Below are 24,477 nucleotides of genomic sequence, written 5' to 3'. Positions count from 1 at the left end.
TGGGGCAGTTAACGTTGTGAGCGGCTGAATGAAACGGTGCGGGGAGTCGGTGAGTGCAGATAAAGCCCTGCTCATGTATCAGCCTGTTCACCTGTCTGAGCCAGACCGCCGTAATGGATAGACACAAGCTGCAACCATCACTCATAATCACACGGGCTGCCTTTGAGTGTGTGTGTGTGTGTGTGTGTGTGTGTGTGTGAGAAAGAGAGAGCATATGTGCTGTTGAAAGAGAGTGAGAAGGCAGTGTGTGTGTTTTGTATATAAGATGGTGGTGGGAGTGATTATATGTCTGCATGGGTGCATGACAGAAAAAGACAGAGACGGAGTGTGTGGATATGTGTGTGCATGTGCTTTTTGTGCAACTCCTGTCTGTCTTTTGCTCTTTTTTGATTGATACTTGGATAGTCACTTTTTTTGGATGAGTCACTCTCTTTCTATGCTCTACATCTCTCTATTCCTGCTAATCTGCTAATCATCATGGTGGGGAAATGTGTGTGTGTGTGTGTGTGTGTGTGTGTGTGTGTGTGTGTGTGTGTGTGCGTGCGTGCGTGCGTGCGTGCGTGTGTGTGTGTGTGTGTGTGCACACACGCGCGCACATGCGCACACACACACACACACACACACTTGTGGGGACCATTTTCCTGACACAAACTATGTTGTGGGGACCCACTGCTCGTTGTGGGGACCGAAGCCTGGTCCCCACAAGGGGGAAACTCTGTTTTTGGGTCAGGGGTCAGGTATAGGACTATGGTGTGAATAAATTTTTGGTTAGGGTTAGTTATGTAAGGGATGGGGTTAGGATAAGGGTAAGGTTTAGGCTGTAGAAATGAATGGAAGTCAGTCAAAATAAAAAATAGAATAGAAATAGAATAGAAACTTCAAACTTATTTTTGACCTGAAACAGTAATATTGTCACATCTCGCAGGTTCCTATGCTACATGCTGAAATGAATTTTAGTTGGGGGCTTTAAAGTAAAAAAGGGTAACCATATTCAATAATTAGGTGATCAATTTCAGTTTCATTTTGGAGAATCCGAGTATAAGGGGGCATGACACATTTTCAGATTTTTTTTTTGTTGTTGTTGTTCAAAATTACTAAAATCTTTCATGTATTTACAAGTGGCAACTTGTCTGAGAGGAACTACACTGTTTACTCAATGACTGCTGGAGATAGGCGCCAGCAACCCCCTCCCATCCTATATACACACACACACATACACCCTCCCAACCACGCAACTTTGCAAGAATAATGAATTGTCAAGATGGTTATGCAGATAATTATAATTATCATCAATGCTGTGCATCAGAATGAATGGAACTGAGTATACATTATTTTACAGATGTTTGCTAAAGTAAATGTGATACAGTTCTTAAACATGTAGAAACACAATTCTTGAATAGTTAGTAATTTTCTAAACATTTAATGGTCAGTTTGACTTGTACTGTGTGACCAGACCTGATCTGTGTCAAAGCAGCTTGATAAGACCTAAAATCACTGAATCCATTCAGAGAGAGAGGAAAGGGTTAAAACTTATGGGCAGACTTCACTTTAATCTTCATAATGATAGCTAAGAAGGACTAATGATACCTTCTCTCTCCTCCCCAAGCCCTACTACCTCATATTTTTTCTCTTGATTTCCACACCTCCATCCATAACCTGCTGACCTCACTAAGCTTTGCTGCTTCTCTAGCTTTATACTCCCCTACTCTGCAGCGCTCTATCATTTCCTCATTTTCTCGTGTTTCTGTCTACTTCTCTAACGTCCTTTATTTTATTTGCTCGCTCTGACATGCATTAGCAGCACTTTTTGTTTATAAAATTAATTCAACTATACTTTTGTCCCTTTGGTAACCACTTCTATCACAGGAATTCATTCTAAACATTGTCAGCCAAATAAAAACATGAGGCAATGTTCGATCCCGTAACAAGGCTCATATTCATGAAACATTGGCAACAGTAATAGAACGTAGACATCCAAGAATTTCTGATCATTTTCATTTAGGAAGCCCTGTACTTTTGGACCTTTAAATTGATGTGTTTGTGGCAGATTCTGGTGTGTGTTTTTGTTGAAACCAAACAAGTTGACATCAAATTCTATAAGATCTTACTGTAAGATCATTACAAAGTCAAGCTAATAACAGCTATTGTTTTACATGTAGTTACATACTTATCCCCCAGGATGTAATGGAACTACATGCAGCGTCCACTGAAGTATTGGAAAATAAGTGTGTGTGTGTGTGCGTGCGTGCGTGCGTGCGTGCGTGCGTGCGTGCGTGCATGCGTGTGTGTGTGTGCGTGTGCTGAATGTGTCTTTGTGTGTGTGTCAGAGCGAAGGAGATGCACATTTGTGGTAAATGATCTAGAACTTCCTTTAATAGGAGATATAAGAGGTGGCTAAAAATCCCGACTAATGGAGAAATATGACATTGGGTGAGGGGAAAGGTTGGGTGGAAACTGAGAAAGTGGAAAAGATGATACGGAGTGAGGCACATATGGAAAACAGAGAAGGAAACAGGATCTGAAAAGGGAGAAGAGAGTGATGTGGAGGACATGATTCTCTGAAATAATATGGATGACTAACTTTCATAACTGCAAAAGATGGTAGGCCAGATGGCATTCCTTTAAGCTAAAAGGAGTCAGTGGCACTGTCTCTTTTGGCAGACGGAGCATTTTCTGTTATTGACAATATTAGCATTCTATAGACAACATATTTGATATCAACTTGTTACCAAATTACTCAAATTTGCAATTAAACTGTTCTCTTTAACGACAATGCTGTTTTTCACTGTATTACCAATTTACATTTTGTAAATTGCAAAATGATTGTAAATGCTATTATTCAACAATAACGTGCAAAGCAGAATAAAAATTCAGTGAAAAGCATAGAATCTGCTCACTAATGTCATATTGCTGCAGATATTGGCAAACTCTGCCTAATGGTAAATCGATTGTGAAGATTAAGAAAACCTTGCAATCTGCACAGTGTCTGGAGATACTGGAGGTCTGGTCATCAAGCAGTGAACAGCTATTTGCTCTCCTGTTATCACATTACTTCATCATTCAGAGAAAGTTTTATTTGGATATGTAATGGTAGCGTGTGATCTAATATTGCACAGTTTAGTCCAACATTAGATTGGAATGGAATAATAATAATAATAATAATAATAATTATTATTATTATTATTATTATTATTATTATAAATAAATGAATAAAACTTACGTAGCACTTTTAGGACACTCAAAGACGTTTAATCATTTCAGAATAGCATGTTGTGTCTGCAGAGTCGAACATGCATGTAAGGAGACTCTCATTTAGCCTCTCTGAAATACAGAGGACTATTGTTTTATGCCACAAGATGGCGACAAAGCTCCACAATTGAACAGAAAGTCTAACTACGAAAAACTCACTGAAGAAAAGTGAAAACTTTCTAAATGGCAAAGCTTTAGAAATGTTTGTGAAATTTAAAGATGTGGCAATAACTAAGGGACAAACTTTTTTTTTTAATCATGAAGATTTGAGAAAATTAAACTTGAAACTGAAAAATGTTTCTGTACAGTCCAAAAATACAAACATGGGACAGTGGAAACCATCATGGTCAGAATTCTAGAGATTCTGGGTGATTTTAAAAACGCTGCTAGTGTGTAGATTATCTCATCTGCTGTTCTTTTTTTGCTTGTTTGTCTACTAGTATTTATTTCAGTGTATTTTTTAAAACTCAAGAATGTTTAACTGACAATTCAAAGCTTTCAAGTTTTGATGGCCTCAATAGAGTCACAACTATAGCAGAAGCAAAAAGGCAAAATGCTATTGGGTTCTAAAAGTTATACAGGTTTCTTTATGTTTAGATTCAAGTTAAATTGCAAAATATCTGCACAGCTGGATAGATGCTCAGTTATCTTTAGTTAATTGCTAAACATATTCTCTTTTCAGCTTTCCCCTTCGCTCATGATTAGTGACCACTAATCATTTTGTGGTTACAATCATTAGTGACCACAAAATGATTGTAAATGCTATTATTCAACAATAACGTGCAAAGCAGAATAAACATTCAGTGAAAAGCATAGAATCTGCTCACTAATGTCATATTGCTGCTGATATTGGCAAACTCTGCCTAATGGTAAATCGATTGTGAAGATTAAGAAAACCTTGCAATCTGCACAGTGTCTGGAGATACTGGAGGTCTGGTCATCAAGCAGTGAACAGCTATTTGCTCTCCTGTTATCACATTACTTCATCATTCAGAGAAAGTTTTATTTGGATATGTAATGGTAGCGTGTGATCTAATATTGCACAGTTTAGTCCAACATTAGATTGGAATGGAATAATAATAATAATAATAATAATATTCACCCTCACACCAACTAACTCTACCGGTATGATCATCACCCCTCCTCAGTCAAGTGCCTCTGACTTTATTTCAATTCAACGCTGTTTATTTATATAAAGTGAGGTTTTCACATACTTTTTTGATGTGAGTCACGTTATTGTATGAAGCTAAATGTGGTTCGGTTTCATCATTTGGGTTTGAAAAGTAAAAGATTAAGCTCATGTCAATGAATTGGGTTTGTTGTTCCTTGAGTTAAATGACACAGCATTTTTTTTTCTTTTGTGAAAAATAATATATTGTTTTGGGTGAGTTGTGTATTTATGAATTTAACATATGAATTTCACCACTAGATGCCACTGTTGTACCATTTGAGTATTTCTTAAAATATTTTCCAAATCTTTTTTGTTAAAAGAAAAGAACTGTCAGATGGTGTTTTTATATTCCTCAAAGGCTCAATACATGTTAAATGATAAACTACATTTATTAAAAACAATTCTAAGCTTTCCGACCACATTTACCCAATTTTCACTCACAAAGGTTCATACATGTCTTAGAGAGATATAACTGTGTACATAACTGTCTTGGGAATATGTTTTTGAGACAAACAAGACCATGCCTTATGTATATTTTTGAATAGTAGTTAACCCGTTATAAGTACCCATCCATTAAGAAACTGACCTTGAGAAGAGGTCAAGCACCTTCGGTTAACAATGAATCGAAGATGTTATATGTCTCAAATGCCAACTAACTCAATAAACTAAAACGGCAGGACATAAGCCAAAATACTGTACTTTAATACACACACACACACACAAATAGCAAAGACAGGCGACATCACCTAAAGTTTTACCTCTGAGTAAAAAGTTTGGCCCCTTAAACTACAGAGACATTATCTGCTGAAATATGAAGCAGTCATTTTTTAAATGAGTGTTGATTTCTAGATATAGGTGTAGACATAATCTATTGTCTTTCAACTACATATTTACAATGTACATAGTCAGGAAAATTTTTGTTGCAAGGCTCCAATAAAAATAACTAGATTAATTAATTAAAAATTGAAGAGGTTGTTATGCTCCCATCTGGTGTCTCTACCGTGTATTGCAGCTGAAAAGTCTTTGCAAAAACGTTGAGAAGCTGGGATAAGAACAAGAAGCAGTGCAGATGTTATTGAATGACAGTCTTAAACCCTGGCACAAAAATCCATACATTATATATTCCATACATAAATTACTTTTCTTAGGACACATTTGTTTTTTGTTAGACCTTTAATGGGCAATACATTATACATAAATTCTATTAATGCTATGTTGTCACAATGTTTCAGTTTCAGCCATCTTTATCATTTTATAGAACATTTCTCTTGATTTGGTCTCTTGTCAATATTTTAATAACTTCAAATTTAATTCAGTTAAATAAAAAAATACTTTAATGATCCCAAAGGGAAAGAAAATGCCGCTGTAACCCATATTACTTCAAATTCTTAAAAGACTTATTGTAGATGCTGATGGCTGTGGGTAGAAAGAATCTCCTGCAGTCTGGATTACAACGGTTCTGAAGAAGCTTGTGTCTGATGACACTCTGTTTTTCTGAGACAGTCTCATGATGAGGATGGTCAGGGTTTTACCTTCTTTGCATCATCTCCAAAGGTTCAACAGAATCAAACCAGCCTTCTTTATCAGGTTGTTGAGTCTTTTTAGGTCCCTGGTTCTGATGTTGCTGCCCCAACAGATGATGGCAGCAGAGATGACGTTCTAAACAACAGACTGATAGAAAATCTGTAGCATCTTGCTGCACACTCTGAAGGATCTTAGCTTCAACAAGTCCAGTCTGCTCTGTTCCTTTTTATAGATACTTCACTGTTGCGTCTCCAGTCCAGTCTGTTGTCCTGATGAACACCGAGGTATTCATATTCCTCAGCCACCTTCACTTCTTCTCCCATGACGGAAATAGAGTTTGATCCAAGCATGTTCCTCTCGAGTCATCAATCATCTTTGTTTTGTTCACATTCAAGATTCTGAGTATTTCCACACCATGCAGTCCACCAGCTCTCTGAACTCATTGTGTGTAGTATTAGAAAATGGAGTCCCCTTAAAAAATGTAGATAATTATTCATAGCTTGGTAAATCCAGAACTGAGTACTTTAAAGCAGCTGACCAGGAAACTGGAGAGAAAACGGCAATCTACAAATCTAGAAGAGTTCTATTAATCCTGCAAAAATAGTCTACTGCTCTATTCAAAGACCCTTTGCCAAACTAGAACATTGTATTTTTCATCATTAATAGAGAATAATTCTAGGGTTGTTGTTTTTTTTGTCCAATTTCATAAAATACTCAGCAACTGCAAGATTTTTCTTAGTCAATTTAAGTCAGTAGAAATAAACTTGAGATGGCATGTAAATTTTATAGTTGCCGAAAAGGTGGTTCACCCAGGGCGCCAAACAGGCTAGGACCGCCTCTTAATGTAACAACAGAACCTGATGTGTTTGGACTCTTTTGAGTCAGTAGAGCTTTCTGAGTTATCAAAAATAATAGCTTCTTCCAAACCGTCAGCATGCATGCTGGATCCGTCCCAACCAAATTATTTTTTAAAAAGTGTTCCTTTTGATCACTGTCCTGTTTTAGATAAGATTAACTTATCCTTAAACTCAAATAAAATCCAGGGTTTTCCCTGGAAAAAATCTGTTGAGCCCAGTATTTGGGGCGCTATGGCTTCCCACCAGTGGCCCAACGTATTTTTCAGTTAAAAATTTTTAAAAGTTAAAAACATTTGGAGATGGACGAACCGGCATCATAATTTGGAAATAATAGTGTCTGAGGTCAAGGGTCAGATACAGGGCGGTGCAATTGGTGTGCAACCCCTCATGCCCAGTTTGACACATCAACTACAAACCTAGCTTAACTCGTCTTTACCATCACTGTGACTGGTGTATAAAAAACCCAAATCAAAATGAACAAACCGCACTAAGCCTGGTGAAGGGGCATGTAAAGTAGGGGCTTGTTTCAGACCCTAAAACATTTCACTTCATGTTTTCTTTGTTGGAAAAGTAATAAGAAGTAGTCCAACAGCGAGGGCCAAAAATACTGAGACCAAAACACCAGTAGCAACATTTATGTGTTTCAGCTGACAGTCAGGCAGAGACGGAGGAAGTATGGCTCGTTTTGAAGGTTTGACGGGAAAAGACACAGGAAGTAAGGTGTCTGAATCTACCCAAACCAGCAGGGGGTTAATACTTTTAGGCTTCTTATGGTTGCCAAGGAGACCAGAATCTAAAGTTGTATAGAACACCGATGACTACCATCTTCTACATATGAATTTACCGCTGTTATGATCTGTGCAAACAAAAACACACACAAGGCAAACTAGATCCATTATCTCATCTTTTAATAACACATTCATATCTATGCTCTGTTTGTTTACAAGGAATTAAAATAAGTGTTGATGAGGAGTAAAGAAATCATTCAGGCAGAAGGTGAAAGTCCATATACTGTGAAGACCAAAATATCCTATGATAAAAGTGTATATTCATGACTCTGTGACTGCAGCGAATCAAATCCTTTAATTTCCTTTTCAAGGTCAAATCTAATTTTTGATAAGTGTAGATGAATCCAACACAAATCAATAGTGAGACAGCATCACCCTCCTTTCACCAGCATCAACACAGTCAGCTTAGAAAACAGGTCCTTTTGCTTGTTTCAAATGAATCACGAGAAATGAGAATACATCATAGTTTGTGTAAAAGGTCCTTGCAGGGCGCTGAAACTTTTCACAGAGAAAGGAAATGCTAAATGCACCCAAACATAAGAGTTACAATCTGATGTCAGAACAGGGAGAGAAAAATAGGAGTCAACCAAAATGAGACAAAACATGAAGAATTTCAAGATACAAACAAGAAAGTTCATTGAAATAAAAAGGAATAGATGTGAACAGAGTAAAGAAATCTAATATATTTTGAGTTGGTGACGATGAGAATTAGGTTGTTTTTGTCCATTTGATATCCCATCATATATTTCCTTCCAAATCAACTAAAAACAGAGAATGTAAATAAAGTTATCTTTGGAAGAAGTATAGGTTTCTTTTCCTTTAATAGACTATCCACTACAGTATATGGAGACGCCACTACCATGTTATTCATTCATCTATATTTCTTTCGAAAAATTTCTGTCTTTTCTTTTTAAGGGGTGTTATTTTGAATTTTTTTTTTTTCCAACAGAACATAACCTATTTTCTTTTTCCTAAGAGGTAGATTAACAAATTAATTACATGGTTTCTGGTGTCATTCCGGAGATGAATCCCAGAGAGGGGACATGTGGAGAGGGGCTGGAGGAAAACCGTGCCAATTTTGGCTGTTCTCATTTCTAATCTACTGTGTGATTTCAATGGGCCTCCAGCAGTCAGTCTACGAAACACAATCAACACTTAGCTGTGACTGCTTGATGTTAGTCCAGTTAGATTCTCCAGAAGTGCACAGCGCCCCCTGACCTCCGGCACGCACTACTACACAAAATGTGTATATTCTGGATTTTCTGTGCGCGTCTCCTTTAAATTTATTCTTTTCAGTTTTAACTCTACCTGGAGAAGTACAATGTTAAAAACTGAAAAATTGAAATCAACGAGTGACGAATGTAATTGTGCTATAAAATATCGTGTCCTTCTTTCTGCTTGCATGTCTAGCTGTCTGAATACTCACTCCTGTCCATTTCAACCTTCAGAAAATGGACAATCTTCCAGCTGTGTTTGATCTTTCTTATTTTTTTTTTCTTTTGAGGTAGCATTGCTGGTTATGTGTTAAGAGGATCACGTTTCGTTATTTCCAGGTAACAGTGTCCCTCCGCCGTGTTTGTCATTTTCCAGCTCTGGGCCGGGTGTCGGGACGTTTCGCCACATTGGAGTTTTGTCAGTTCCTCCGAGTTCTGTTGGGGCAGACGTTCATGCTGCTCTATAAAGTGCAGCTTTAACGCACTACAACAAACAAGAAGCTTCCAAGTTTGACTTTCCAAGGTTCTACACTTAAAAGGGAAGAATAAAAGGTATTTTTTATTCGTTTTTGTTTTTTGATTTTTTTTTTTCTTTTGTCATTTTGTTTTTGACAATTTATTGTGTACTTTATATTAATGCTGATCATATAACTAACATAGGTAATGTAGGTAATGTTTATATCAGTGTGCTGTCATTACACTGTTATAGTTACAAGATGAATTTTTCACCATAATAAGTAGCATTATTACCCTTGGTGCAGAATCACTCCCTGAAGAGTGTCCACTATATTTTATGGATCTATGACAATGCATGACTGCATCCAGCAACTAATCCAACGTCAGTCTATGAAACACAAACAGGATCAATCAACACTTATTGCTTGATGTTAGTCCAGTTAGGTTCACCAGGAGCCCCCATGCCCCCTGACCTCCGGCACGCAGAAAAGAAAAGCCTTTGTATCAACAAAGGCTTTTCTATTTTCTTCATCAGTTGTTGGTGAGAAAGTTGCTGATTAGCACCAACAGGTAGAGTGGAATTTCTCTGGTAAGGGATTCCTGGGAACTCATTCCCATTGCAGCCAAAGACTACTTAGAATTTCCCAAATAAACATGGCTCCAAAGTATATGCTACAACAATAAAAGTGAAAATATGACTTCTGTTGTTTTCTCCCATTAGACTTGCATAAAAACACCAGATTGGATATTTTAGAGGATATAAAAATGTAAGGCCAGCTTTATGCTACAGAAATGATCAGCAGTAATACAAAGTACTTCAGAAAGGAAAGGGGCAAAACATGCACAAAGTAAAATGAAGATTCAAACAGTATTGAAAAGACTTTAATACATAATGTTAGCATTTGAAATTAATATTGAAGTATTTTTAAAGGTGGCATCACACTAAACTGTCAATCTTATACAACAATAGATCAGTCTGGAATTAGCCCAGAAATGATCCAAAACTAGGAATTAAATGGCCGAGAGCAAATTAGAAGATAGTCCTTCTCACTACATTCTGACCTACAGAGGAGCTGCAGGTAGCACAGCTGGCTTTCAGTTTGATCCTAACAGCTGTTTTCTCTAATGTACAGAATAAAAAAAAATAAAACAACGAAGAGGAGTTCTGTTCCAAGATGAGATTCTACTGTTTCATAGACATAACCTTTCCTTCAGGAACAGCTCAGAGATTATTTGCAGATATTCTCAGTTTGTATTTTTGGACCAAGCCTCTACTGTGGGTTTGGCACAGTTAACATCCTGTACCGATCTACTTGTTAGTACTTCATTATTTTTAGTAGCCATTTTGTTAATAGATGTATGTATTCACGTAGAAGTTAAACTATTTTCAGATTTTCCAACAAAAAAAGTTTAAGCATTGTTTTTTTCTGTGTTTTTTTTAAAGTGGACTAAATAGAAAAATCAACAGGTCTTCAACAGAAGTTAGCAAAACAAACACAATGGAGACCAGCGCAAGATAGGGCAAGGGACCCTGACGTTCCTGTCCGCTCCAAAAATTAAACATTATTCAGAAACTAAAGGAAATCAAATATTTTCTTTCCAAGAATACAAAAGAGAGGAGAAAGACTGAAGGTGTTCATTCCACCTCTACTGTCTGTTGCACTTCATCTTTTTTTTCGCTATGTGGGCTGGGTGTTCTCAGTCATTTTGGTAGTTTGTCATCGTCAGCATATTTCATCAATTAGTGCAACACTATGTTCCTAGATGTTATGTCCAAATAAAGCTTGCTGTATTGTCTAAACTAAATAAAAACAAAATACGTCAAATCTAACCAATCAAAAACCCTGCAGGCTGAATAAGAAACCCCAACTAATGTGTCTTGGCGGTTGTGAACAGAGCTCTATGGTTTGGAAATGACACAGGACAACCATGCCGAGCTGTGAAGTTCGGGCCTCTGGGCAAAAATGGAAGCATAGACATGACAGAAAAGGCTTTTCCCTGTTTGATGCTCAGGTTGCGGGGCAGCCAGCGCAGACCGATAGTCCGCTTCGTTCAGCACTGTGAGGACTTGAAAGGAATTTTACGTTTGTCAGTGTCCTACAATGACTAGCATTATCTTTCTGTTCTCAACTGCTTTCCTTGTTGGGTTTTCTTTCTGAAATTTTCTCCAAAAATACAAAAGAATAACGATCACTGAACAGGTTTTAAGCTTTTTTGCAGCAGTATGGCTGCCATTTGCTCCCATTTTCTCAGAAAGTTTTTAATTCTCTCCATCCTCGATGGGCTTTCCAGGTGGAGGGCCATGGGTTCTCGTCCGACTTTTTTCAGTTTCTTGTGAACCCAACCATATTCCCTGACCAAAAAAAAAGTAAAAAAATTTTAAACTTTGAACACAAACTTGCACATGCCTGCATTCACATACATGCCCATGTAGCCAACAGGGAGCATCATGGTCAGTGCACAGGTAATAAATATTCACATTTAGAGACATCAAAGCCGCCTGCAGTGTAAGCATGAACAGTCGGGCTCTATCTGGACCACAAGTATACAATTGATGGTAAAACCAAGTTCTTAAACTGCTGAGGGAGAAAACACAGCTCCTGCTTAGTGCTTCCTGATGATGTCAATAAGGCACCAGAGGAGGGTCCTTGAGGGTTCAAGGCAGGCACACTGACAAAGACTAGAGGCAGGGACTGGACTGGTCAGGGGGGGTCTGTCTGGAGGAGGACATCCATTCATAACGGTCAGCTAAAGACCCACAAAGTGGTGCGTTTGGTCATCCTTGAGCCTGTTAGGACCCTCCCCTTGAGGTAACACTGCTCCCCATTGGCCAGTTCGCCACTTCAGGCAGTGGCTGCTCCGATCACACTTCAGGTACACAGATGGCGTGTTTTCCCACCAAAAAAAGGCAAACTAGCTCAGCGTTATGTACTGTACCAGCTCTCTGCTTAAAGAGAAAACAGCCTCTTTGTCATCCTGAATTCACTGATCTATCCATCCCCACAAAAAAAAAAAAACAAAACACAGAAAAAAATAACCAAAGCAACAAGACAATACTTTAAAAAAAAATCATTTTTTCTTAAAAAAATAAAAAATATTCAGGACTATTAGCTCTTTTTTTCTATTTATATAAAACACCAGCAAGCGAAAAAAAGTTAGAATACTGAGGTAATTTTACCCTGAGGTAGTTTTTTCTGTTTCATTTCTTCTCTGATCTGTTCTAATCTTGGTAAAAGCATCCATACTCCTGCCCCTCTTTATCATACACAGGCAGGATGTGGAGGCTCCGCCCACAGGCCTGTGGCAGGTTAGGGAGAGGAAACCAGGAAGCTGCTTCCGCTCAACTCACACGTCCTCTACCGAGGTCCAGGTGGGGAGCTGCGGAAGACTTGACTTATTGCTTCCTGTGCCTTCAGAGCAGAAACAGAGACCCTGACCAGGCTGCTTCAGAGCGGTCGCCTAGCAATGAGCAGAGGGTCTCAGACGCTCCTTGTCTGTCTACCATTGCAGGACTTTCAGGTGCAGCAAACCCTCACACCTTACTCACTAGCTACAGTCCTCTCAGCGGGGGCCGGGCTAACTCACATATCATATATATATAATATATAGAAAATATGCCGTTGACGGTGCAGGTGGCGGCCAGCGAGCACGGCTGCTGGGCACTGTGAGCCGACCCCTGCATTAGAACTGCAGGACCAGCTACGACTGCCGCCTCCTTACTGTCTCTTGCTGCATCCTCCCACCAGCAGGGGGCGCCCGGAGACCCCCCTCCCCTCTCGTCTTACTGTAGACTGCGGTATGCTACATCTCAAACAGGGGAGAGGGAAACATAAAGACAATCCCTCCTTTTTTCTTAAAAAAACGTGGTTCAGACGCAGCATTTTAAACAATAACTTGAAGATTATATATTTACAACCTCATATTTTCTTCATTTTTTTTTTCATTCAGCTCCAGCTGCTTTTTAGAGAGCTGTTTAAAGAGCAGTGTTAGCATCTACGGCCCCCCTCCTCAGGACCCCAGAGCTGGCCCACCTGCGCCCGCTGCAGCAGCTTCCAGACTCCCTCTCCCAGCTCCGCCTCACTGCATTCTTATCATAATAGCTCTGAATAAAACATTTCTATACATATATCTCTATGTTAAAAAACGCCCTTAAAATATCAGACTGACTGCAGATGTTTGGAGAGGTGTGTGGAGGAATGAAGCGTCGGAGCGGCTGCACACAGGCTAGTGGAGCTGAGACTCACACAGGTTTCATTAACTACACCAGCTCTCCATCACTTCATGGAGAGAACCGCCTGCCTGTCAATGAAAGCCATCGATCCAAAGTGTGTGTGAGAACTGCAGCGAGCCAGGAGCTTTGTGCAGCCACACCATGGTGCCTGACTCATCCCCCCTTCTCTTCATCGTCTCATCCACACTCAGTCTCTCTTCTGGCCTGGCACTGGGTCTTTGTTTTCAAGTTTCTTTTTATCCCAATCATTTCATCTTTTGATTTAATTAATTTTAGATTTTTCTCACTGAGGATGTTTCTCAGTGGCTGTCAGGCGTACTTCCATCCTGTCTATTGCTGGGTCTGCGTTTTACTCTTCTGTATCCGTTCGTCTGTCCGTCTGCATGTGTCCGTCAGGTGTGTGGGGCGGGGGAGTCCCACAGCAATGTGAGGAGACCCTCACTTCCTGCGTGGCTGGTGGTCCTGAGTCAGGCCCTGTGTGGGGCTCCCCATCTCAGTGAAGCCCTGAGGGTGGGTCCCGGGGCCCATACCCATCCCACCTTTTTGGGACATTTTGACCTGCGTCAGGATGTCTCGGATCTTCCTTTGAGCCAGCTGGAAGACAGGCAGAGGGCCACAGAGTTGATCGGAATTAATCAAAAACTACAAATTAAGCAACATTTTCAATTCAAAACCCCTTTTTGCTGCTCAGTTATTGAATAAATAGTCAAATGAGCCCAGTAACAGAGATATTTATTGTTTTTAAACTGTTATTTAACCATCAGATTGGTGCAGCTTTCCAGTGCTTCAGGAACTACTAAGCAGTCCTTGAACTTGTTTAGAAATGTGGTCAGTTTACGCTGATGTCTCTGCTGCTGCTACATATCGAGATACTGTTTTAGGTTTGAATAGCTTCACTGACATGCTAACTACTTTTAGCATAACTTGAACAGAGCAATAGTCTTGTTTTTGAAGCAAAAATGAACCCCCAGCGGGCCGGGAGGAGCCGGTTTGTCTTCCATTGATGTTGTCTGCAGATGTCGCATGTGCATCAGATTTAAGGGTGAACCAGAAACAAGCAAATATAAAAGGTTCTGACCAGAAGCTTTTTTTTTTTTAATTATTGCATTTAAAATTTTAACTTAAAATCTATTAAATAAATGTATCAAAATGAATGCGTTAAAAGTTCCAGCCCTACTGAGAGCATCATTAAACAAACTGCATCATTTCATCATTTTATTTGTAAAACATATCGAATATCATTTTTCTTCCACCTACACTGTACTGGTCAGTCATATACAATATCATGGAGATGCACTGAAGTTTGTTGTAAATTGGCAGAAGGTGAAACATGAAATGTGATGTGCCTCAGGGAGCATACCTGGCTGGCGTAGAAATGTCCATTAATCTTGACAATAACCTGATCGTTTTCATCAGGTGTCTGCTCTCTAGGGACCACCACCTCAGCTGCTGTCAGGTTCTGCAGCTCATTCACCTGCAAACACAACTCTCAGTTACTTCAAGAATGAGCAACAGTTGAATTCTTGTTTGACGGTAGAACAAACACTCTGGAGCTCAGATGAGGCTCAGATTAGGCCTGGAAACACGAGCTTTCTGCTGCCTACCGTCTTTCCTCCTTTGCCGATGACCCTTCCTGCAGCAGCAGCAGCCATCTTGATGTGAGTTTCCAGTTTCACTTCCTCTTTAGGGCCAAAAAAATTCTCCTCTTTCAGTTTGCCGTAGATTCTTCCCTGAGCCTATGGATAATAGAAAGAAAAGGAGACTAATAATCCTCAACAGGAGACAACCCCAGCAATCTCCTGGCAATATAATCCAGTGCCGAATGGGATTCATGTCAATCAGCCTTTAATGTTCACCTTGAACTGAGCTTCTGGAGGTCCGGTCACAATCACCATCCTCATCTTAGAGTCTGGAGTTTCAGCTGGTGCAATCTGGGGAACAACACAGAAATATATTACTGGCTTCAGGATGTCGGCTGCAGTAGAGGTACTAAAATTATCTTGGTAGAAACTATTACTGACATTTTTTCCAAACCTAAAATATGTCAAAGTTTGTATTTCAGGTACAGCTTAACGTTGCTCAGCCTTGGTGAATAAACCAGACAGCTGCTGCGTTAAGCAGCGTTAACACTGATCCGTCCTGCCAGCAGCTGGTAAACTTTATAACATCACTGCTCCCAACAAACTCAGTTGTTAGTTTGTCTCTGCATTCATTTGCAGTTTTCTCATTTCAGATAACATCCCTGCTGTCATTTGTACATCCCTGTTTTTGCTTCTTGTAAATAGTATTTCTTTATGTAGCTCTTGTACATTTTTCTTTTTTAACTACTATACTTAACTGCACATTTCTTTTAAGCAGAGTAACAATAACTCTACAGCATTATTTTTCTAATATAAATTTGAGCCACATTCTCTTGTTATCTTTATGTGAATATGCATGCTCCCACGCTCCCACTTAACTCAGCTTGCTGCAGTGACACCTGGACTTCCCCACTGCAGGACATTATAGAATATTTCTATTCTTCTCTTCTATCTCCTGTTTAACAAACCTTAATCGAGGCTCCAGCGAAACGGCTCAGCTGTTTGATGTGCTGTCCCTTCTTGCCGATAATAGCCCCCACTGCTTGTGCTGGGATGTACACATGAACAGTCTCCTGCTCTGGGGCCTGCGCACATTGCTCATGCAATTCAATCATTTTAAAACCTTTTGCATAAAGATGCAAACATGCCTTAAAGATTCATGACAAGAAATCTAAAAAATAACATCACCTTTTAAATTCTTTAAATTCTTTTAAATATGATCTTTTAAGCTTTGAAAATCTGATCTTTTATGTAAACATTTGTTTGGTTTATAAAATTCTTCATAACATTGTTGCTCCACCTTTAAAGAAAGTTTGTCTGAGATCCAATAACATGAACGGAGTCAATAGGGCGCCCTCTAGAGGTGAATGCAGCATCAAAAAATACATAGCCCATAGGAAAAATTTGTCTAGGAAGCAGGGGCAAAAAACTGCAGTAGAAAAATAAAACAGCACTTCCAAAAGGGACAACAGCCATAAATAAATACATAAAAGTATTAAAAAAAATAGATTTAATGAATGTGACGAGTCATTGGAATAATTCACCAAACAAGATTACGTGTTCTAGTTGTAAATTTTGGCACATTTGGTAAAAGATTGTATGTCAAATGATCAGATTGCACTCATTATTAATGAAGGCAAAGAAATTGTTATATGGACTGTCATATGGTTTGTAGTTTGGTTTGCTTGGTTTTAGTGAGATCTGAATAATGACTTATCACACATGTATGAAATGAATTACAATTTTCCTTTGTACTTTGACTACATTACCCCAAAGGAGCCGTAGGGGGTTCCTCCAACTGCATTTCCAGGCGGTGGGGGGGGCATGTTGGATGAAGGGGGGAAGAGGCCCAGAGCCCCCAGGTTAAGTCCAGGGATCAGGTGAGTTTGTTGCTGTAGAGAAGAATATCACAGGAACATTTAGAAGGTTGATCTTAGCTGGTTGCCCTGACAACCTTGAAGATACAGTAAAAATCTAGTGTTGTAGATGTTCATTGATCTTTATGAAATATCATCTGCAGTTACTCAATACTGTACTGACCAGGTAACACAAGCCAGGGTACATAATCCAAATACATATAGAAAATGTTTGATGTGTCAGAGTTCTTCTGCTTTGACCTTTTCTCTTTTTACAGAAACATTTTTTTGACATCTGACCCAAGTATGTAAAGGTCATTCCAACCTTTTCATTACACCTGCGCTGCAGATTCTTCACATTATAATTGTTAAAAAAAAGAAGTATAGACATATCCTTTGTGATCTGTCATTCAAAGGATAATATGACTGGAGATAACAGTTCTGATGAGCATATGTGTGCACTTACATTCATCGCTGCAATGTCATTCTCATAGGCCTCTCTGACCTTCTTCATAATTTCGACCTCAGCCTTACAGCAGGCCTCAATGGAGCCTTTGACTGTGATGGTTCTCTCTGGGTTGTACAGGGTCAGGTCCTGCAGACTGCACACATCAACACACCCAGCATGGTTACTCACACACACTGTGCTCATTAAGAATGCAGCGCTTCAGGTTCCTGCTGCGCGAGTTTGTAGGACTGAGAGACAGTTTCACCTAACACAGTAAGACCAGATCACCGATATCGTGAACATGCTTCAACATTGCAAAATGTAAATCTCTGCTCAAAATTACTTAGTGAACTGAAAGGTCAGTAATTATCTCAACTTTGAATAAGCCTGAAGACAGGGTTCTGACTGGACCATACTTCCAAATGTCCTTGTTTATGCGAAGCAAGAAACTCAAAACTCTATTCATAGAAAGAACTGTAAGTGCCAAGCTAAAGCTAATGCAGAGAAAGCTGCTGTATCGTATTCATCAGATAAATGACAAATCAAGCTTGTGGCCTTCAGTCACTTTAGACAGAGCGGGGGGTCAGAGGAGGAAGACTAGTTCAGAAATCAAAGTCCAGACAGCGACATGATGGATGTACCTCCATATGAGACGATAGCTTTACCGCTAAGCGAACAACATAAAAACAGGAACTTTAATTTTAGTTATACAAAAACTTCACTATTTCACAGCTTTCTCATACAAACAGCCCTTACTGGCCAAAAAACAATATTCTCATATGCAGATAAAGAACCATTTGACATAACAGAGAATATTTCCACTACACATTAACAGCTACATTCCTACATTAGACTTCCAGAACTGTCTCAGATTACAACCACAGGCTTCAGTGTTTTTATTAGGCTCTGATGAGATAGGCTGCTGCAGAGTGGACTTGTTAGAGAAACAGAACACCAAGCTCTGTTCATCTTGGTGTGGCCTGTCGACCAAAGCGTTCAGTTCTGGTCCCATCTCATCAGAACACCTTCTGCCACATTCTACCGTTTTCCCAACATGGCTGGTGAGAAACTGTTTGAATGTTGTTTTATAATCTAAACCTCCTTTAAACGTCTTCAGAGGAACCTGAGAGGCCTTCATAGAACAGCTGGATTCCATTTACTAATGAGGGGAATTTTGAAGCCAATTTATTAAATGGTATCAGTGGAGAGCAAGCTGAATATTAATGGATGCAACCGTTTTATTTGAAAAACTAATCAAAAACTAGTATTTTCCTTTGACTTTATACTAGTGTACTACTTAGTGCTGGTCTGTCACGTTAAAGACCAATAAAAATACGGTGAGGTTTGAGGCTGTAGAGTGACGAGACAAAAAAAAATGTTTAAGGAGTGTCAGAACTTATGCAAGACATTCTAAATACTGAAGCTAAAAGTGTTGAGCTGGTCATTGTTAGCATGTCTTACGGTGAGATGGTTATCTTGGTGTCCGTGTCCTGTTCAACTTTTTTCAGGTTGCGTCCCTCCTTCCCAATAAGGCGGCCAACAAAGTTGTTGTGGGCCAGAACCTTGAGAGGAACCTCATCAGCTCTGAAAAGCAAAATCCCTGCTCATTACACTGGGCCTCACGCAGCCTACAGTCTGACATCATGCTCTGCCATGCTGGATCTGTTTGACACGTACGTCTTGGTGTCTTTAGCCTCCTGGTGCATGATCTCCAGGATCATCCTGCAGGCGGCTGAGCAGCCCTCAGGAGTGGAATGGATGCTAATAGGCTTCTCAGCAGCACCCGCGTTCTCTTTGCGGTGAACATCGATCCTGCGGGCAACAGAGTAAGTGTATGGGTATAAATAATTTAAAAGTTGAGATGAATTAATGAATTAATAATCTGTCCCGATATTGAAATAAATAAAATTAGAGATTGAATATCAGTGACAATGTACCTGATCCATAATGTCAGATCTATTCAGTCTAAATCTATGCTTTGTACTGAGCAACGTCATGCTTTATTATTTATTTTAAATTATATTTAAAATTCCTAATTGCACTTTCTGAACCATTTCAAAGTTTTTTCACGTTTGACCATACTGTTTTTGTCAGTTTCAGTTTCTTTATTATTTATTTTACATTGGCTGTTTTACTCATAACTGATTAAACAAATGAAAGTTGTTGTTTTTACATGTTTAGCTAAAATTCTGAATTTATTTCTGTATTTATGTTTGTGTTAAAAAGCAGAAACGTTTCCAGTCAATTCAGCTCTGTTGTTCTGTATCGTATCGGATCATATCAGCCGATATTAAACCTCAGATATCGGTACTAGAAGTGAAAAAAGTGGTATCTCTGTTAATGACCAAATGGTCACTGAAATCATTTGAAACTGAATAAAAAGTAATTAAATAATAATTTTAAAAAACTATTTAAAAACTGAAAGTTAACCAATGAAAATCAGACACTGCTTTTGAATTGTGGTTCAACAGAATCTTTAAAAAAAATGATGCTAATGAAGCAGACGCATCACACAGTGTGTTTCCCTTCCTGCAGGTCCCTCTCTCTTCATGATCACCCACTTGCTCTGCGTCTGCTTGGTGATGTTGCGAATGGTGGCTCCCTCTTTGCCGATGATGGCTCCCACGTACTGCGTGGGGACCAGCAGTCTGAGGGGGATGTCAGCGTGTGGAGGCTTAGGGGGCATTCCGGAGCTAGGGGACCCCCCACGGAGTCCGCCACGGGGCCCGTAACCAGGGCGACGGCCGTTTTCAGTTCCCCGTTGGCCCCCCTCCATGTCAGAGGTCTCGTCAGGGATGTAGGAGACACGCAGGGCGTTGCTCTCTAACTGGTATCCGTTCAGCTTCTGGATGGCTCTGATGGCAAACAGATCAACACCTGACTGCAGATCCATTTAAAGAGGAACAGGTCTGACATTTTAACATAGACGTTTTTCCACTGCCATTTACAAATCTGGTTGCTTTCTATTTCATACAAATTCACAGCAATGCCTATGTGTTACAGTATGATTCAATAAAATATAAAGTGCTAGCAGAAATAATCATTTTTAAAATCTAGGCAAATTTCAGAACACTAAAATTCTTCTCACATATAAAGCTCATAGCGACTGTGTTCCATCAAGTCACAGCAGTCATACAGCGCTCGCCACTTCATGATTCCTTTTGTTTGTATGTTTTTCGGACATAAATGTAGCAGACCAAACAAATGTAAATACTAGTCAAAAATAAAACATATTTATTATATATATAATATTATAATATTATATATTATAAATGAATTATAAATGAATTCTTAAAATCAAATTTATTATGGCTCTGTGTGAAAAACCGATTGCCCCCTAAACCTGAAATCTACTGAGTTGGGCTTACACTGATTTATATAAACCAATACTTTTGCATCGTTTTTGTTTGATATATTTTGGAGTCTGTGCTTCATTCCTTCTCCAGGCACAGCTAACATCTGGTTTACAACATCTGCACCAAAACCCACAGTTGTTTAGTAGTGAGCAAATTCAGAAGAAGACTTGAAAATCATGAATATAGCTGGAGATGAGGTTTAAAGCTAAATTAATATCACTGAAATTTAACTGCAGAACCTGATCCCTCAAAATATGGGTAAAAGTTCAACATAAAAATGGCCACTAGGGGGCAGACACACACCATAAAAATCTGGATTGAACTCTGAAAAAAGTTGTATAAAGGCCTTCTTTGATTTACGGACACACAGGCCTATTAATAAATTGAAACATGAAGCACTTTGATTACCTGATTATGCCAAATTACACAGATCTCCAGATTGTTTCCTTTGGTAATTTATTTTATATGCTGTGCATTTTCAAAAGATTGAATTTAAAAAAATAAATAAAAATTGGAGCAACTTACTGCCTTGCTTGTTCCCGGGATGCATATGTAACGTTAACCACTGCAGTCTCGCTGTCTGTGTTGACTGAAACAAAGCAAACAGGAAATAAACAAAGTTGAGTGAGAATCAGCCTGATGCAGAGCTGCTGTGAGGAACCTGGCTTTACCTGCACCTGAAGTTTTACATGGAAAATCTCAGGAATGATTAAAGGTAGTGAAAAACTTTTCAGCGAGGAACAATTCATACAAGAACAAAACTTAACAATCAGAACCAGTTTATCCTCAACACCTACCAGGCACACATAAACAACAACATCTACAGCTACTATTCAGACACTACAGGAAACTGAAATCACATTACTGCAAAGAGTTTGCTTAATAAACTCGATAAATGATAACCAATCTATCCAGAGCAAACATGACTGGCAGAATGCATGAGATTCCCCCTGGTTAGCCACAAGGCCTTCTCTTCAAGTTAGAAAAGAATCAGTTGTGGAAGGTTTTACTTGAGCTTTTGTGTTTATTTTACTAACTAGTGAATCATTAAATCTTAAACAAAGTGAAATTGCAGGTTTAAGCTTTTAAAGATCACAAACACACAGGGTGTAGTTGGGTAAATACAACCTGACATGTTTACACAGTTTAAAGCAGAGAAGACGACGAAATAAGAACAAACGCCATCCGATGCTGAAGGTAACAGAGCAGAACTGAAACGGTTAATATGAGGCCATTTTCTGAATGAACATATTCAGAGAAAAAATTAAACCAAAAAAATATATATATAATACATGTTACATTTCAGATAATAAAAAATCTTTGTAAATCTGTTCTATCCAATTCTCAAATGGAATGTTTTTTATGTAAAATAAATAAATAAAAACAGCTCCTGTTAACACCTTTTGCTATTGCATTTTAGGCAATAAATTGTTTTCTTACTTAAAGAGGAAGTAAATGATTTATTTGCATTTTTATGTACTTAAAATATTATATAAAATAAGCTTCAACAGTTAAATGAAAAATCTACAGAATGTACCACTATTTTTTTTGGATTAATCAAATAATTGTCAGAAAAATTGAAATAGTAATGGATTACTAAAATAATCATTAGCTGCAGCTCCATGTTAGAGACTCACCTTGTTCACAGTTTTCAACGGTTCCACACTGAGCCAACAGACCATCCAGCACCTGACAACACACACACACATAGAAAAATATCAAGCCAAATGGATAACTGACAAATGTATAAATTTATTTGAAAATTATTAATTCATATTTACAAATTTTTCTCGTCGTCTCAAACTTCTGCCCTTTTCTTGGGCAATTTTTTTTGCCCATAAGCAACTTAAGACTGGCTTCAAACTAACAAACATTTAATTACTCAGGATTTTTACTCTTTAAATGTATGTTTAATTATTTAAAACTTCAATATACTTAAAAAAAATAAAATAAAATCTTTTTCATGAAATAAATAGTTGGGGTACATACATACGTTTGATAGTGAGTGGAGACCTTTTCATATTTTCAGCTTATTTTCTGAAATCAGTTTCTAAAACTTCAGACTTTCTAAAGATCTGGCTCCATAACGGCACAAATATAACAATTAATTTATTTATCAGCCATCAATGAATTTCTTTTCTTCTAAATGAAATATTAATGTGACAGAATAAATTGTTAAATGCTGTAATTAGATAGAAACAAAGAGAAGTCAAAAGAAGTTAATGGAGAATTGTTGGTTATTGAAGGTCCAGAAAAAAAGCTTCTGGTTCTACATAAAAATACTGATGGATTAGTATCAGTATTGTCAAAGATTGTTATTGCTAATCTTTGACATATTCAAGACAATAATCACTATTTATTTTGTGTGAATTAACAACCTTCTCTGGGGGATATCTTTGTGTTTTTTGGCATTGAGCAATAAACATTTAGGTTAAAATCCCAAAGGAATAATTGTTTGGTAGTTTTCACCAAGTCTTCAGCTGTTTAATTTATTTATGAAAAAGTCAGAAAAAAATGTATTATGGTGTAAAAAGTAGAGTTCCTGCTAATATTCATACCACAGGTTTTAGATGTTCAACAACAGGTTAAGCCTGTTGCAATAAGCAATAAATCAATTAATTGCATGATAAATTAAAACAAATGTAATAATTTCAATTTGCATGATTTATTGTTTTTCTCTCTTTTCTCCAAAAACTGGATGATTAAAGTCTTCAGTCTACTGCATTTTATTTCAATTAGATAATTTTTGAAGGACAATTTTGTTTACAGATATTTCATAATTAATTTTATTTTTATTGTTTCCGTTTTGCTTATTTAGGATATTTAATATGTCTTGTTAAATCCAGTATTAAATGTTCATTAGAATTTAAAGTTTACTAATCCTTCTTGCATTATGTCGTTACATTTAGATTACTTGAAAATTGTCTCAAAACAACAACAGTATCGTTAACCGCAGTAACTTCTGGGACAATTTATCATCCAGTAAATCTTGTTATTGTGACTGAAATACAAAAGGTTAAGAACTCTGCCAACAATGCAACAAACATATAACTCAGTATTACTCAGTAATGATTGAGGCAAGTTGTTGTAGTGAGAAAAGCAATATTAGAAATAGCATCACAAACCACTTGTAGCCAGCGATCATCGACAGAATAAATGCAGTCTGACGTGAAACTGACATTTATGACAGGAACGATTCTTATATGAAGACATTTGTAAAGAAAACCCTTCCCGGGGTCCACATCATAAAAATATATATATTTATTACAGAAACAGTTACAAATACTCAACATAACAGTAGTAACACACTGTATTCATTTGCAAAGGCACAATTATAGCACTTTATGTAGTAAAATAACTACATTTTAAAAGAGCTTTTAAAAGCTCAAACAGACAGATGTCCAGCATTCCTGCTGGATGGTGGAAAAGCAAAACAGCCTTTTAAAGAATGTCTTGTATTAAAACTGTGTCAAGTATGGATAAATAAAAGTTGACTATATAAAACATTTGGTATCTTACATACATAAAAATGTATTTTAAAAAAACTGTATAAAAAGGGCAATTTATTTTTAACCAAGGTCCAACGTAATGACTATGCATATTGATAATATTTGTGTATACAGAATAATTCAGTGTAAGATGAGATGCCATACGTTGGACTAATTGCAGTTTGGTTAAATGTTTTTGGACCAAGGCATTTGATTTAAAGATATATGACTAAAACATCTTTTTACAGCAACTAGTTGT

At 38.0% G+C, this 24,477-nt stretch overlaps 1 protein-coding gene and 1 long non-coding RNA gene across 2 annotated transcripts in view; one reads left to right on the top strand and one right to left on the bottom strand.

Annotated features, from left to right (window-relative positions):
- The first annotated feature begins 7,678 nt into the window (after nt 1–7,678).
- LOC106960432 (uncharacterized) lies at nt 7,679–12,305 on the top strand. The gene is made up of 2 exons (XR_001427566.1): nt 7,679–9,641; nt 9,751–12,305. It is a non-coding gene; the product is annotated as an uncharacterized LOC106960432 (long non-coding RNA).
- An 810-nt stretch (nt 12,306–13,115) lies between these two features.
- The window catches only part of igf2bp1 (insulin-like growth factor 2 mRNA binding protein 1), a 47,202-nt gene continuing 35,840 nt past the window's right edge, over nt 13,116–24,477 (bottom strand). The window contains exons 4-15 of the mRNA XM_015053527.1: nt 22,368–22,419; nt 21,256–21,319; nt 19,936–20,229; nt 19,052–19,186; nt 18,836–18,958; nt 17,393–17,528; nt 16,840–16,962; nt 16,039–16,155; nt 15,347–15,421; nt 15,095–15,226; nt 14,851–14,964; nt 13,116–14,084 (exon numbers count right to left, since the gene is read on the bottom strand). Coding sequence (XP_014909013.1) covers nt 13,929–14,084; nt 14,851–14,964; nt 15,095–15,226; nt 15,347–15,421; nt 16,039–16,155; nt 16,840–16,962; nt 17,393–17,528; nt 18,836–18,958; nt 19,052–19,186; nt 19,936–20,229; nt 21,256–21,319; nt 22,368–22,419 — 1,521 coding nt within the window. The 3' untranslated portion in view covers nt 13,116–13,928. The remainder of the gene's footprint in view (nt 14,085–14,850; nt 14,965–15,094; nt 15,227–15,346; nt 15,422–16,038; nt 16,156–16,839; nt 16,963–17,392; nt 17,529–18,835; nt 18,959–19,051; nt 19,187–19,935; nt 20,230–21,255; nt 21,320–22,367; nt 22,420–24,477) is intronic.

Source organism: Poecilia latipinna, unplaced genomic scaffold (genome assembly GCF_001443285.1).
Source record: "Poecilia latipinna isolate Pla-1442-1.1 unplaced genomic scaffold, P_latipinna-1.0 Scaffold1185, whole genome shotgun sequence".
Taxonomy (NCBI): domain Eukaryota; kingdom Metazoa; phylum Chordata; class Actinopteri; order Cyprinodontiformes; family Poeciliidae; genus Poecilia; species Poecilia latipinna.
The sequence above is the reverse complement of the archived record's forward strand: the minus strand, read 5'-3'. Positions and strand labels throughout refer to the sequence as shown.